Genomic DNA, 13152 nt, shown 5'->3' with positions numbered 1-13152 from the left:
ACAAAAGTTTACAAAAGTTTACAAATGTTTACATAAGATAACAAAAGTTTACAAAAGTTTACAAATGTTTACAACTGTTAACAACTGTTTACAAATGTTTACAAATGATGACAGGTCATCATTAATTGCATTGGATTCCTGAATTGCGCAGTGAAGTACAGCAAAATACCGTGCTATACAGCAACTATACAGTAAAATATCATAGTACAGTTAAAATTTTATGGTGACAATTTCAAGCGATTCGGTCTTCTGTCGGCGTGCACGTATATGTAAATTCTGCAGTTGGTGCACCATGCATTTCTTGGTGCCAACTTCACAACATGGTTGCCAAACAGATGACAAACAGACAAACAGACACGCTCAAAACTATATCTCCATTTTTCATGGAGATAATGAGAATCGACGTTTGGATGTGCGTTTGCGACCTCCATTAGGAGAGTTCTGACTGGCTCACTTTGCACTATAGCTAGTGAACCAGTCAGCATATTGCCCTGATGAAGATGACAGACGGTTATCGAAACGTTTTATCTCTTGTTAGATATGTGGTTGTGAATAAAGAACTTTGCCATTCAGTTATTCACCAACCCGATGAAAATATTCGCAAATGTGAACAAATCCTTGTCTACGTATGCTACCAGCTTCTGAATCTTGTCAAATATCATTAAATAGGTTATGTATAATTTCTCATTTCTTCTCACCGGAGTTTGACGTCTCTCTTGCGGATCTGTTCTATCCGTGCGTCTGCCTCAGACCTCCAGTCGGTGATGGGAGACATAAACTCCTTTAAGGAAGCGTCGTCCACAAGGAAACGGATCTCGCTCGGAGGTCGCTCCAAGTTTATCCGGATGCTGCCCACGGTGTCGTCGAAATCTTTGATCAGGAGGGAGTCGTTAGAGCTGTACCACATCTTAAGGGTAATAACATGTTGCTCTTCTAGCCTTGTTAATAATAATAATACTATTGTTACATATGATAAGACTAAGTTATCTCCAAATGTCTGGCGCCCTTTAAGAGCGAGCTTAATAGTATATTTTACGCCCGTTTTACAAGAATTCCCAGAATTGCACAGGAATGTATGGAATCCGTCCGCCCGCCTGTCACTCTATACCTTCTTTAGCACGGTCTGGCATCCCAGCACGCAGGTCGATGACAGATGACCTACTTAAGTGGTTTCCGATTTCGTACTGGTGGGAGTGTGTCAGGGAGTTCTCAGGGCACCGAATCTAGTATTCTAGCTTTGAAAAGGGTTTTCAACCTACCCCAGTTGATCTATTATCTCAAGAACGTGCTGAACATCATGCCTCCCACCAACAAAACCTCTGTTGACTCAAAAAACTTGGCAGAGGCCTCTCTGATTTCTAAGTGCGATTTGAACAAATATTATGGCAGAACTATAAGTGCTACGTTGATACTTTCCTTACATGACAGTAAGATCAACCCAGACACGTTCGCTATGGCAATAATTTTTAATCGCCACACTTTTTCCCATTGTGACCGTAGCATAGTAAGGCTACCTCTCGAATGTCTATCTCCAGTTCATAAATGAAGAAGAAAAATCATTCATTGACAATAGCACTAGGTCATGGTCTACCAAAGCAAATGTTTATTCTTCAGAAGCCTCTTGAATTTCATGATTTATTCGTACAAGTTTGACTTAAACAAATGTTCACACGTTGCATGCTACGATTAAAATGATGATATATGCTAATGATGTAATACGACGTCACACAGCTTTACGTCATCCGATTCAAGTACTTCCTCTCTAGCTGGACTTGATTTCCATCGTGACTTCACGCCTCACCTGGCTGCTGACCTCACGTTTGACGTTTTGGTTGGGCTTCGCTGAAGAGCCTGTATAGTGGAAATCATTCAAACAAGAAAATTGCAAGAAATGAGTGTTTACAATATGAATAGCGATGGGCGTTTACGATGGCGATATAGATTCTATTTTCTGAGCATAAGTCTTTTCAGATTCTATAAGATCCAAATATGTCAACATTAGCCCATATTGAGATTAAATATTAATGTGATGTGACGAAAATAACCCCACCTCAACTCCTCCCCTTCCAGCAGCTTCCTGTAGGCCGCTATCTCCACGTCCAGCGCCATCTTGATGTTCATGAGCTCCTGGTACTCCACGGTGTGCTGCGTCATCTCCAGCTTCATCTTCTCGATCTGCTGCTCCAGCTCGCCGATCGCCAGCTTGTACTCCTCAATCTCCTTCAGACGGCGGGCCTCTGTCTCTGCGATGTTCGTCTCCAGGGACCCGGTCTAGTAAAGAAGACACAGAATTTTTTTTACTTTCTCTCTGATTTCATACTACAGTGGACTGAAAACACAATAAACACACAAACACAAAAAAGGTTCGTTTTTAATCTATGAAATTCGCTGATCGATCTGTCAAATAGCTCTGTTGCAGGGAGGTCGCCGCCCGAGTGGAATATTGCTGGAATGCTCCGGTCACCGTGCCCGTAGAAGGTGTGGGAAGTTAAAATCAAACAGGGCCCGGCCGTGCCCCAAAATACCCCGGTAGCCACATGGGGTTCCACGGGGCCACGCCCGGAAACGCACCGTGAAAAACAGCCCGTTAACAACCCGTCGGGGCCCCTTTTTCCGAGTGTAACCGTAACATAACGGTAAGGCGATGACCCAACCTTGTTCTTGAGTGTCTGTGTCTCGGTGACGATAGACTGAAGCATCCTCTTCAGGTTGGTCAGCTCGGACCGGGCGGAAACCAGAGCCTCGTTATCAAGCTCCCGCTGCTGGGCGAACTCGCTAAACTGGAAAGAAACAAACAATATCAACTTTAAGTTTGTTTTGCTTTGTTTGCTCCGTTCCAGAGGACGAGAAACAAACCTTTTTTTCTATATGTAATGTACACAACAATATCCCTGCAACTGGAATATCAATGTTTAGATACAGTCCCTGCCCAAGGGCTATTTGCAACCTTAAATTGTATATACAATGTAGAAAAAGAAAACAGATTGTGTGCAAGATAACAATGGTGACAAATAAGTAGTATGCAATGAAGTATATTTGTACTTTGGAATAGCGCTTTATGCGAGGTACGGTATAGCATCCTTTTTTCACTTTCCATGGTCCTACGGCGTCAATTCGTCACCAGGTCCCGATGGATATTCTAACTACTATACGAGTTAAAAACATTTGGGGGTCTGGACATGCGCCAAAATAGCCCGGTAGCCGCAGGGTGTCCAAGGGGGCTAGCAAGGGGTCACGCCCGAAAGTGAAAAAAAAGCCCGTAAATTCCCCGCTGGGGCCCCTTTTTTCTAATTGTGACCACAGTATCAGTGGTGGTCTCACCTTGAGCTTGTACTTGGCCTCGGCCTCCTCCCTGTTGGCCCGTCCCATGATCTCGTACTGCATGCGGATCTCACGCAGAGTCTCGCTCAGGTCAGGTCCAGTGATGATCGGAGCCTCGGTCTCAACAATGGCCACGGTCTGGTTCAACTGGTACTGCACCTTACGCGTCTCCTGTAATGGTACAAAACTTACATGGTAAGCATATATGATTATCATAGTGAGTGTACAGCAGTATGTACTGTATTCCATAAAGATGATACATTGTTATAATAGAGAGATGTCTACACCCGAAATGTATCGCCAGTTGATGCCTGCGGATTTGAATAATTGGTTGATTGATCAGTGTACAGTCTGTCTACGAACAGCAAGGTAAACGTTTAAGTGACTAAATCTTCAGTGGCTGTTTGTTCTTTCTTGTGTCTTTGAAATTCGTAGCATCAATCGATACATATGTCGTCTATCTACAGCGTCAAGCTTGATTTCAAAAAGTTACATAATCCTTTATTGTTTATCTAGAGCACAAATACAATTTCGGGATGGTTCTAACGTTACGAAGACATGAATAGCAAAGTCTTTTATTTAAAACCACATATTTAACAAGAGCCGACGTTTCGATGGCCGTCTGCCATCTTCATCAAGGTAATTCTGACTGGTTCACTGTGCACTGAAGGAAAGTGTTACTGCTAACAATGCAGTCCCAATCGTAAAGTATTGTCACATACATAGTCAGGGCGCAGTGAACCAGTCAGAATTGCCATGATGAAGATGACAGAAACAGTCATCGAAACGTCGGCTCTTGATCAATATGTGATTGTAAATACAGAACTTTGCTATTCAGTCATTCACCAACCTTATGAAGCTATTCACGGTGACACTGACATGCCTACCTCATCATAGACCCTCTTGAGGAACTCAATCTCCTCCTGCGCGGTGGTCAGCTTGTTTTCCACTCCAACACGCTCCACAGTCGCTGCATCAACCTCCTGGAAAAACAGTTTGCACAAATTGTTGTAACTCTGAACAACTGTAGACGTAACATACCAAGTATATGTGCAGACCACAGAGAAAAATGCTTTCGGAAGATTCTATACCGGGACCGTGTTCAAAATGCTGAAGTACGGAATACATTCAAACACAACATCGGTCCGTACGATGAACTCCTGACCACAATGATGAACAAAAAGCTAAATTGGTACGAGTACGTGTCACGGTGATCTGGACGAGCCAAAAAGGGTAAGGAAGCGTCCAGGGAGGAAAAAGATAGGTAGGCGACGGAAAAGATGGGTAGATCATATCAGAAAATTGACAAACATGAAACTATGTGAAACACCAAGATGAACAAAAGACCGAGAAGGGTGGAGCAAACTGGTAGCCAGATCTTAAGTGGTATCCCAACTGTCAAATAGTTAGACTTAGTCTGATGGATAAATAAAATGAGAAATCAGAAGAACACGATAGGTACTTCAGAAATACAAGACGACATTTGGGTATCTCTGGCTCCGCCATGGCATATCAGCAATATGGAGATTTAGCGGAAAGAGAAGACCCACCGTTTTGACCGTTGTCAGTTCTGTCCGCATGGCCTCAGTCGTAGCAGTCTCGGTCTCGCACCTGTCCAGTAATCACATCGATAAATGTTCATTTCAACGTCAATAACCTCATATTGAGTCTGAAACTGTCATAGTCAATTTAAAAAATCAGTACATTCTAGTTTCTGGTCAAAAGCTATGTTCGAATTCAATAATACTCCTAAACCTACGGTATGGAGTGAAACATGAAAGAAGAACTTAACTGTGGACTTACTTGGTTTGCCACTCCTGAGTCCGTGCCTGCCAGCTGGCGCTCTCGGCGTCCAGCTGAGCCTTCTCCTGAGTCAGCTGGTCCACCAGCGCCCTCAGCTCCGTCAGCTCCGTCTCGTACAGCTCCGCGATGTCGGTCTCCTCCCGCGCCTCCTGGATCCTGATCTGGGTCGTCAGCTTGGTGTTCCGCTCCTGCAGGGAGCGCACCTTCTCGATGTAGTTGGCGAAGCGGTCGTTCAGGACCACCAGCTCCCTCTTCTCGCTGCTGCGGGTCGCCCTAGCGTCAGCGAGGGTTTGCAGCGCTCCTTCGGTCGGGATGGCGGGGGCGACAACGGGCTTTGCACCGCCAACGCCCGCTCGTGCTGCTTTGCTAGCCATGGCGTTTCCTTAGATCTTCGAGTTTGTCTTGATTTTGAAACTGGCGTCTGAGCACGACCCTCGAGGCGTTGTCAGTACCGGTGCTAGAGCATCTACCCGGTACACAGCTTCTTTACACAGTTTTAACTTTAATCACATAGTCACTTGCTGTCAATCTCTTCGGCTCACGATGCTTGCCATTGGTTAACAACGCTGTTCCAGATTATAGAAACACCAGATAGTTTACTGGGTTCAACCAAGTTTACAGAGGACATATCAGGCCCCAATGTGTCAACACGTCACAGGTTCGCGACCTTTCGTTACCACCCTATGGCTTCATATAGAAAGTTATGCGTGAACTGCTGATGAGCTGAAGAGTATGTAGGGCAATCAAATGTTTGAGGGAAAACAAGCTTGTATCTCGTCAGTGAAAACTATGCTTCAAAAGTGCTCCGTATCTATTTGTTACCAGAGCCTATTTCGTATATAACGTAATGTAGTGACATTTTATTTGCATGCATTGAATTCCATAGTCATTTCGTTTTCAAACCTACGTTGACTAGGATAGGATCCAAACGGAATGCGATGATTGAAAATATTACAGGTCTTTAGTATTTAGGGCAACTAAATGTTTGATATGAGTCAAGGCAACACCCTTTTTACACTTATATCTGTACCAACAGTTCTTTTGAGAACCAGTTGTATTATGTACGCAGCTATTGATTGGCAATTAAAGAAGTGCGAAAATGAAATGTTCATCATCGTTGTAAAAACTTATCAAACATTGGTTTGGGGAGCTGTGTCAGGAAAAAAAGGCGTAATGTAAATGGACGGGTAATGATGTCCTTTATCCTTTCTCTTCCAGTGAGACCTAAATACCATCTTTCATATTTCATGACCTGTTAGACTGTAGTAAGAGGGAACGTCAAGGCAGCATTCCACATCGCTGCTAACCAGGGGTCATCCGCTAGTCAACGTCTACGCAGAATTTCTTTTCGCTCCATCTTGGTAATGACATGTCCATATATAAGGCATAAGTTCTTGATGTTCCTTGTCCTATTCGTGCGCTGTCATGTATGAATCAGTAGATGTGCCTGGTTGGACATGGACTAAGTGACTGACAGCTGATGCTTACGTAGTTGATCTTGAAATAACCAACTATCGGGAAAAAAAACAGTCTAGCTGCCGAGTAATATCTCTGGCAGAAGTTTTCAGTAAAAGGCAGCAGTGCGCCAAAACCTCTTCATTGGTGGCCGTACACTAGCCACAAAAGATAAGAAGAAGCTACGGTCGAATCAAGTCAAACCAAAATGAGCGTCGTAACGACTCAACCGAAAACGAGCGAGGCGATTCGTAGCTCTGTGAGATCCTCTCTGGCCGACAGAGGCGAAGCCGAATCGCTCAAGGCAAGAACACGGTCCATCAGAGCGGGCAATGTCATCACATCGCTGGGAGGGGCGGGCGGCGCGCTGCAGACCATGGCCGGCGCACGCAAGGCCCGGTCCCAAGAGAAAGAGGAACTGTCCTCCCTGAACAACCACTTCGCCTCCTACATCCAGAATATGCGCTCCCTCCAACAGCGCAACTCCGCACTGGAGGCGCAGGTTCTGAAGCTACAGGCGACTGAGACGACGGCACACACGAAGGCGCTGTTTGAGAAGGAGACCAAAGACCTGCGGCAGCTGGTCGACGAGCTATCCGAAGACAAGGCCAAGATGGTGCTGGAGAGGAACAAATGGAGGGATCAGGCTGAGGAGTACAAGAAAAAGTAAGATTGTTTTGGCGCAAGCTCCGATTTATTCAGTAAGGCCTGTCTTGTAAGCGTAATATTTCCATGGAAGAAAAGTAATGTGGTAAGTGCTGGGTGTAAAAAACGCTCACTACCTGAGTGTACAGGTGGCAAGAGAAGGTGTCGAGTAGTTAAAATGATTATGCCCTTCTGTGTTGTCAACTATATACTGAATGTTTGCTGACTGTTTGCTGCTACACAGGTGGGACGATGAGGCGGCCTGGCACGCCGAGCTGAATACTGAGGTTGCAAAGCTCAATAAAGTAGGTTTCATATTCTTCTAGTATTTCAGGTTATTGTACATGTACCCAATCAAATTAGGGATCTGATTCTTGTGTTTACCATATTTGAGCTGTCTTACTGTACAATGTACGATATTTTTTTGTTTATAGACAAAGTTATTCATATACAAGATATACCTAGTACTTTACGTCTTATCTCTAGGACTTGTACGCCGTGACACTGATACGTGTGGACCTCCAGAATAAGCTTGCTACTATGCAGGAAGAGATAGATTTCATGGTGTCGGTTCACAAGCAGGTACGTATCAATATTAGTGTTACTATTGCGTCTGGACACAAATTATCAACATACTTCATATTACCTAAACATTCATTGCTTAGTTGCAACTCCACGAGGCCAGTGCACCGCACTGCGACCAAGCAATTTGACAGCTTTTAACGAATTTCATGGATAACAAAACGAATCTTTCAAGTATACCCTTTGTGTGCTTTGTTGTCTTTTCAGCCATACTGTGCATAATGCTTCATACTTATTCCAATTCAAAAGTCAAGGCTTACACAAATTCAGGCAAGGTCACAGCGAGGTCGCAGCGCGATAGCTGTCTGGTAGAATGGGAACCTAACTAATGAAAAAGTTACAAGGAGCTATCTATGCCCGGACATGTCCTAAATCCGGATATTCTCATGAGTTCTCAATTGCAGGAACTGAAGCAACTTCAAGACCAGTTGAACCAAAGCCTGTCCATTGTTGCCGTGGAGCAGACCCAGGAAGCTGGACCTGATGTCATCGCTGAGCTGTATGACCTGCGGCAGATCTATAAAAACTTCTGCCGGGACATTCAGGAGGAAGCAGAGGCCAAGTACAAGGAGAAAGTGAGACACAGAAAGATAAATTCTGATGTTGTGTTGACATACATAACTGGGGAACTTTGAAATTCGTTTAGATGGCTGTGCAATTTGATATAAAGAAGCGAAAAGAATTTCTGATCAAAACAAAGAAAACAACGCACAGAATGTGGCAGTTTTTTTTCAGTACTGATATCGTAAAATTATTGTATGGCATATGATAAAATGTTTCCTGTAATATCAATATAGTCTGATGATAAGATAGAAAAACACTTTCCTGTGCGCGTTTCCCTCTAGTTTACCGAGATTGAGCTCGAACGGGAGCGGGACAGCAAGACGATGCTGGCCGCCAGGGGTGAACTCATTACCTCCCGTAAAGAGCTGTCCGAGCTGCGAGGACAGCTCAACACCGTTATGACCACCACGGAGACCCTGCAAAGCCAGGTGAAGTTACGATAAAGAAGAAATTTATTGCACGACCGTCGTATACGGTACAATGTATGTTTACAACTATCAAACAATGGTATAGAATTAAAATTTAATGAATGTCTTTAACAGGATTAGCCAAGTCATGGTCACCAGTAAATACAATGTTGTATGCATCGTGAAGCAGAGGGTCATCAGTTGATTTTAAATGAGAACCACGATTTTGTGGTAAAAATGTTATGTTTTGTGGAGCAGGAAATCTTTGAAGGAGTCGCATTAATAACACAAACACTCATCATTTTTTCTTCTTTCAAATCAGGTTATGTCTAAGCAACACGTAAGTTCGTCAAGGAAAGGAGAAGCACAACTATTAAGGACCGCAAAGTCTTTTACATTGTAGACATAGTTGAGAAGTTTTTTTTTTAAACAAAAAATAAACTCGGCTCTGTCTTCTGTTTGCAGAGCTCGTTAACTTCATCTACCGGTGTCCAACAAGTAACGATGACAACCCAGAGGGATATTTTCTAATACCGTACATGCTGCTGAAGAAAGCTACTCTCACATAAAGCGAAGGTCAGTAAAACGATGATTAAAGTACTTTTGTATTTGAACATCAAAGAGTGACTTAGGAAAATGTGCTTTCACCTTTTGCATCGACGATACGGCATACTCATACCCAAGACTATCCAGTCCAGAACCTCAACAATCACAGTCACACAGCTTATTTATTTATTTATTGGTTCGGCATGAACACATTGATACATGAACAGTCAGAGTTTACCAACTAGAGAATGGCCATTCTCATTGTCTAATTCACATACTTATCGCCTCCCAGGTCATCCTGATCCTTGAACCATTGAACATCACTGAAGCAACAAGATGTCTACATTGTGTGCTGAATTTCAACAGCTGTAACAGTCGAAGATGATGAACATCAACGCATTGCTAATGCTAATCGAACGACACTTCATTATTAGGCAACTCGACCTCATCATTACAAACAGCTATTGTCTTCGCAATAATTGTTCATAAGAAAGGCAAAAGAACAAAAGTATCAAAGATACGTAAATCAAGCATTGCATTCGCGACTGCACTTGCTTACAAGCATTGCACGAACCGGCTTAAGATGTTGATATATGTAAAGGATTTACGAATTATGTAGTTAAAGATATTCAGTTATGACAAATGTCGGGCTTACCATGTGAATTTTTTGGTTTCATTTATTTTTTACTAAATCAGCCAGTCAACCGACATGGATAATCAGTATCACATTTTGACCAGAGACCGGTAGTCAACTGGAAGAATAACGAGTATGGAATTCGTAACTCTGTTACACTTCGACTTCGACTATTTTGTTATCAGCTTGTGCTTGTCATTGTGCAATTGTTTTATCAACTGACGAATAAAAACATTGAAAAATGTAAGCTGCGTTCACTCGATTTCTATATGATTTCCTGATAATTTCATATTAATTAGAAGTACCATACAAAACTATGCATGTATGGTTGTAGAAGACCTTACGGAAGTCGCTGTACTTTTGTTGTGTCAATGAAGATTTCCATACATTTAAACGTATGACTATATTCGACAATAAAATTGAAATACAAAATCAGGTCATGGTTTTTGCATGACAAACAGAAAAAAACGTTTTCCTTTAATTTATGGTAAGAAGATACACCCAGGTCCCTTGGTCTGTTTTTCAGGTGTCCCTGGATTCATACACAGATACGTTACATAAGACACAAGAATATATATTAAAACTCAGTACCAGTCCAAATGCTTAAAGTCAAAGTAGACGTTGTTGATATACGTTATGTTTTATGTGCAAAGTACCAAGAACCTAATATATTATGATAAAACATACCCAGGACGACAGCTAGCAATCAGTAGTCATCTTTAACAATTGAATACCGTTTTAACATAGCTTTGAGTAATTTGAACTACTATCATGGGGTCTGTAGGGCTCAAAATACATACAGAAGGCATATAAACAGGTTCATGATTATCCATGTACTCAGTACAAGATATCAGACATCTTGACTAATTATCTGATGCTATACCGGTCTTACTTTCTGACTTCTTTGAAACTTCTTGAAGATGATATCAAGGCAGGGAAATCATGAAGGATAGAGACCAGAAACATTATTTGGGAACCATGTTAACAACCATACGTCAAAGTTATTCAGGTGTTTAGACCTTGTGTTAAAGTACTTTGGAGACTCGCAGTCTTCAAGTCAGCAAAACAGTTGCTGTTACAGTAGTTCGTTGTCTCAACTGAGTCAGGCAAGTGTTCGCCAGCAACTTCATAGTTATGCCTAATCATCATCATCTATCGGCCATCGGCCGGGACTAAATAAGTACATACATCACTCCAAATCGCCTTGTCCAACATCATTTGTCCTAAGTGTTCATATGCAAGCCCAGTGTCTCTGACTAAACTATCGGTAAAAGTCAAACTTCTGCTGTGCACTTGGCCTCTTGGTTTCCATAGAAGGATGTCCGAAACTATTTGCTGTTTGGCTCGAAAGCAGTGTCCAGCAAATGTTACACGACGGTGGGTGAGCTTTTGAGACAACCGCGGAAGACTTCCATAAATTGTTTTGAGAGTAGCGTGTTGTGTCCAAGAAATGTTCTGTGCCCTGCGTAGTAGCTTTGTATAGGTCCCATCCAGTCTGTTTTGGAGCTGACAGGTAAGCGTCCAAGTTTCTGCACCGTAGAGTAGTATCGGTTCCACAAGGGTAAGAAAAACTTGTACCTTCAGTTTGTTAGGAATGTTAGATTTCCATATTTTGTCCAACTTGTTGCTTGCTTCCCATGCTAGGGCTTTTCTAATTTAAAGGTCTTTCTTTGAGCACATAATGTAAGAACCAAGATATTTGAAATCATGTACTCTATGAATGAGTGTCCCAGACAGGGATCTGAGTTCAAGTGTTCCAGAGATGTTGCTAATGTATTCTGTCTTAGATTCATTACAATATAGCCCCACTTGGGATGCAGACTCTTCTAGGGATTGTAGCAGAGTTTCTGCATTTTTGATCAGTTCAGCAACTAGAGCAAGATCATCTGCAAAATCCAAATCAGTAAGATACTGGGCAGGGCGTCTTTGACTCCTGCGTGGTTTGATTTCAATACCTTTGTTTTCATTTATATCAAATGATAGTCTTAAGACATAGTCAAGTACAATAGTGAACAAATACGGTGCTCAAGTATCACCCTGAAGAACTCCTGTAACTATCTCAAATGAACTAGTCTCACCGTCAGGTGTAATAACGGAGGCTAGAGTATTTCTATACAGAGCTCTGACTGCTTTTATAAAACATTGTGGAATACCATACTGTGCTAGAATATCAAACATTACATCTCTATTAATAGAATCAAAGGCCTTACGAAAATCAACGAAAAGCAGTACAAAATCCCTATTACATCTCTTCATCTCCTCAATTATACGACGTATTGCCAGAATCTGTGAAATAGTAGACCTTCCTTTTCTGAATCCATTTTTATTCCTCCTAAGAATGGGATCAATTACAGGGGTAAGACGATTAAGTAAAAGTCTGTTATACACCTTTGCTGCAATGGGAGTGAGAGTAATACCTCTATAGTTGGAGGCAGATGTTAGGTCACCTTTTTTGGGGATGGGAACGATTCCTCCTTTAAGCCAGGAAGATGGTGGTCTGTGATACATAAATGTTTGGTTGCACAGGTGTAAAAGAAGGTCATTGAAAACCGGGTCTTTCCAGATGATGGCTGGGATATTATCCAGACCAGGAGATTTATTGTCAGGGAGGGATCCCAGTACTGTTTTGAGTTCGCTTGGAGAGAAAGGATCTGTTGATGCCTAATACCATGTTTTGTAGTATACTTATAACCATTTCGTAACTGTTGATCTGGAAAGAACGTTTTGGTTGCGTGCAAACTAGGACAGATTAACTGACACCATTATACCCCGGCCCCACGCGCAGTGCTCTTGGCAACTTTCTCCAGATTTGAGCCTTGGTGTGCAAATGTGCCATTAATTTATCACGGCACCGGGATCTAGCAACATAGGCGGTCCAGGTTTATTATTGGTACATAATGTACATGTGATTCTTAAGATTCCTCGGCATCGTGACAAATTCAAGATTCCATATCCACATCAAACATTTACCTGCCCTACATACTATGATACTGGCACTTCAAAGAGCGTAAATTCCCCCACGTTTCCTTCCGTTAAGGCGTTGTACAGGATTTCGCAGAATTTTGTATAACAGGACATAAATCAGAGATTCAAAACACACAGCGAAGAAGAATATGAACGAATAAGGTTTGTTCCAGCGTAAAATGTTTGCACAGAATCTCCGCAGTGGTGCGGAAACTACATCAAACATTTGAT

General features: G+C 42.4%; 2 protein-coding genes across 2 annotated transcripts; one reads left to right on the top strand and one right to left on the bottom strand.

The window, feature by feature from the left end:
* Positions 1-1580: 1580 nt before the first annotated feature.
* Positions 1581-5603, bottom strand: LOC136427954 (non-neuronal cytoplasmic intermediate filament protein-like). Its single transcript, XM_066417186.1, has 7 exons — positions 5125-5603; positions 4872-4932; positions 4209-4304; positions 3322-3492; positions 2655-2780; positions 2051-2271; positions 1581-1851 (listed from the first exon to the last, which is right to left on the bottom strand). Exons 1-7 carry the CDS (start codon positions 5496-5498, stop codon positions 1815-1817), a joined length of 1086 nt encoding a protein of 361 aa, XP_066273283.1. The 5' UTR covers positions 5499-5603; the 3' UTR covers positions 1581-1814.
* A 1554-nt stretch (positions 5604-7157) lies between these two features.
* Positions 7158-10204, top strand: LOC136426741 (non-neuronal cytoplasmic intermediate filament protein-like). The gene is made up of 7 exons (XM_066415482.1): positions 7158-7245; positions 7469-7529; positions 7711-7806; positions 8211-8381; positions 8652-8798; positions 9243-9353; positions 9616-10204. Exons 1-6 carry the CDS (start codon positions 7193-7195, stop codon positions 9306-9308), a joined length of 594 nt encoding a protein of 197 aa, XP_066271579.1. The 5' UTR covers positions 7158-7192; the 3' UTR covers positions 9309-9353; positions 9616-10204.
* Positions 10205-13152: the final 2948 nt, after the last annotated feature.

This window comes from Branchiostoma lanceolatum, chromosome 2 (genome assembly GCF_035083965.1).
Source record: "Branchiostoma lanceolatum isolate klBraLanc5 chromosome 2, klBraLanc5.hap2, whole genome shotgun sequence".
In the NCBI taxonomy this organism is placed as follows: Eukaryota; Metazoa; Chordata; class Leptocardii; order Amphioxiformes; family Branchiostomatidae; genus Branchiostoma; species Branchiostoma lanceolatum.
The sequence above is the reverse complement of the archived record's forward strand: the minus strand, read 5'-3'. Positions and strand labels throughout refer to the sequence as shown.

What these genes read in the sequence shown, in the direction of transcription:
- LOC136427954 (XM_066417186.1), bottom strand. Translation starts at nt 5,498, where the DNA reads ATGGCTAGCAAAGCAGCACGAGCGGGCGTTGGCGGTGCAAAGCCCGTT. An exon ending in ACTCAGGAGTGGCAAACCAA is followed by an intron (nt 4,933 to 5,124) that starts GTAAGTCCACAG and finishes ATTACTGGACAG; the next exon opens with GTGCGAGACCGAGACTGCTA. An exon ending in CTGGAAGGGGAGGAGTTGAG is followed by an intron (nt 1,852 to 2,050) that starts GTGGGGTTATTT and finishes TCCACTATACAG; the next exon opens with GCTCTTCAGCGAAGCCCAAC.
- LOC136426741 (XM_066415482.1), top strand. Translation starts at nt 7,193, where the DNA reads ATGGTGCTGGAGAGGAACAAATGGAGGGATCAGGCTGAGGAGTACAAG. An exon ending in GCTGAGGAGTACAAGAAAAA is followed by an intron (nt 7,246 to 7,468) that starts GTAAGATTGTTT and finishes GCTGCTACACAG; the next exon opens with GTGGGACGATGAGGCGGCCT. An exon ending in CGGAGACCCTGCAAAGCCAG is followed by an intron (nt 8,799 to 9,242) that starts GTGAAGTTACGA and finishes TTCTGTTTGCAG; the next exon opens with AGCTCGTTAACTTCATCTAC.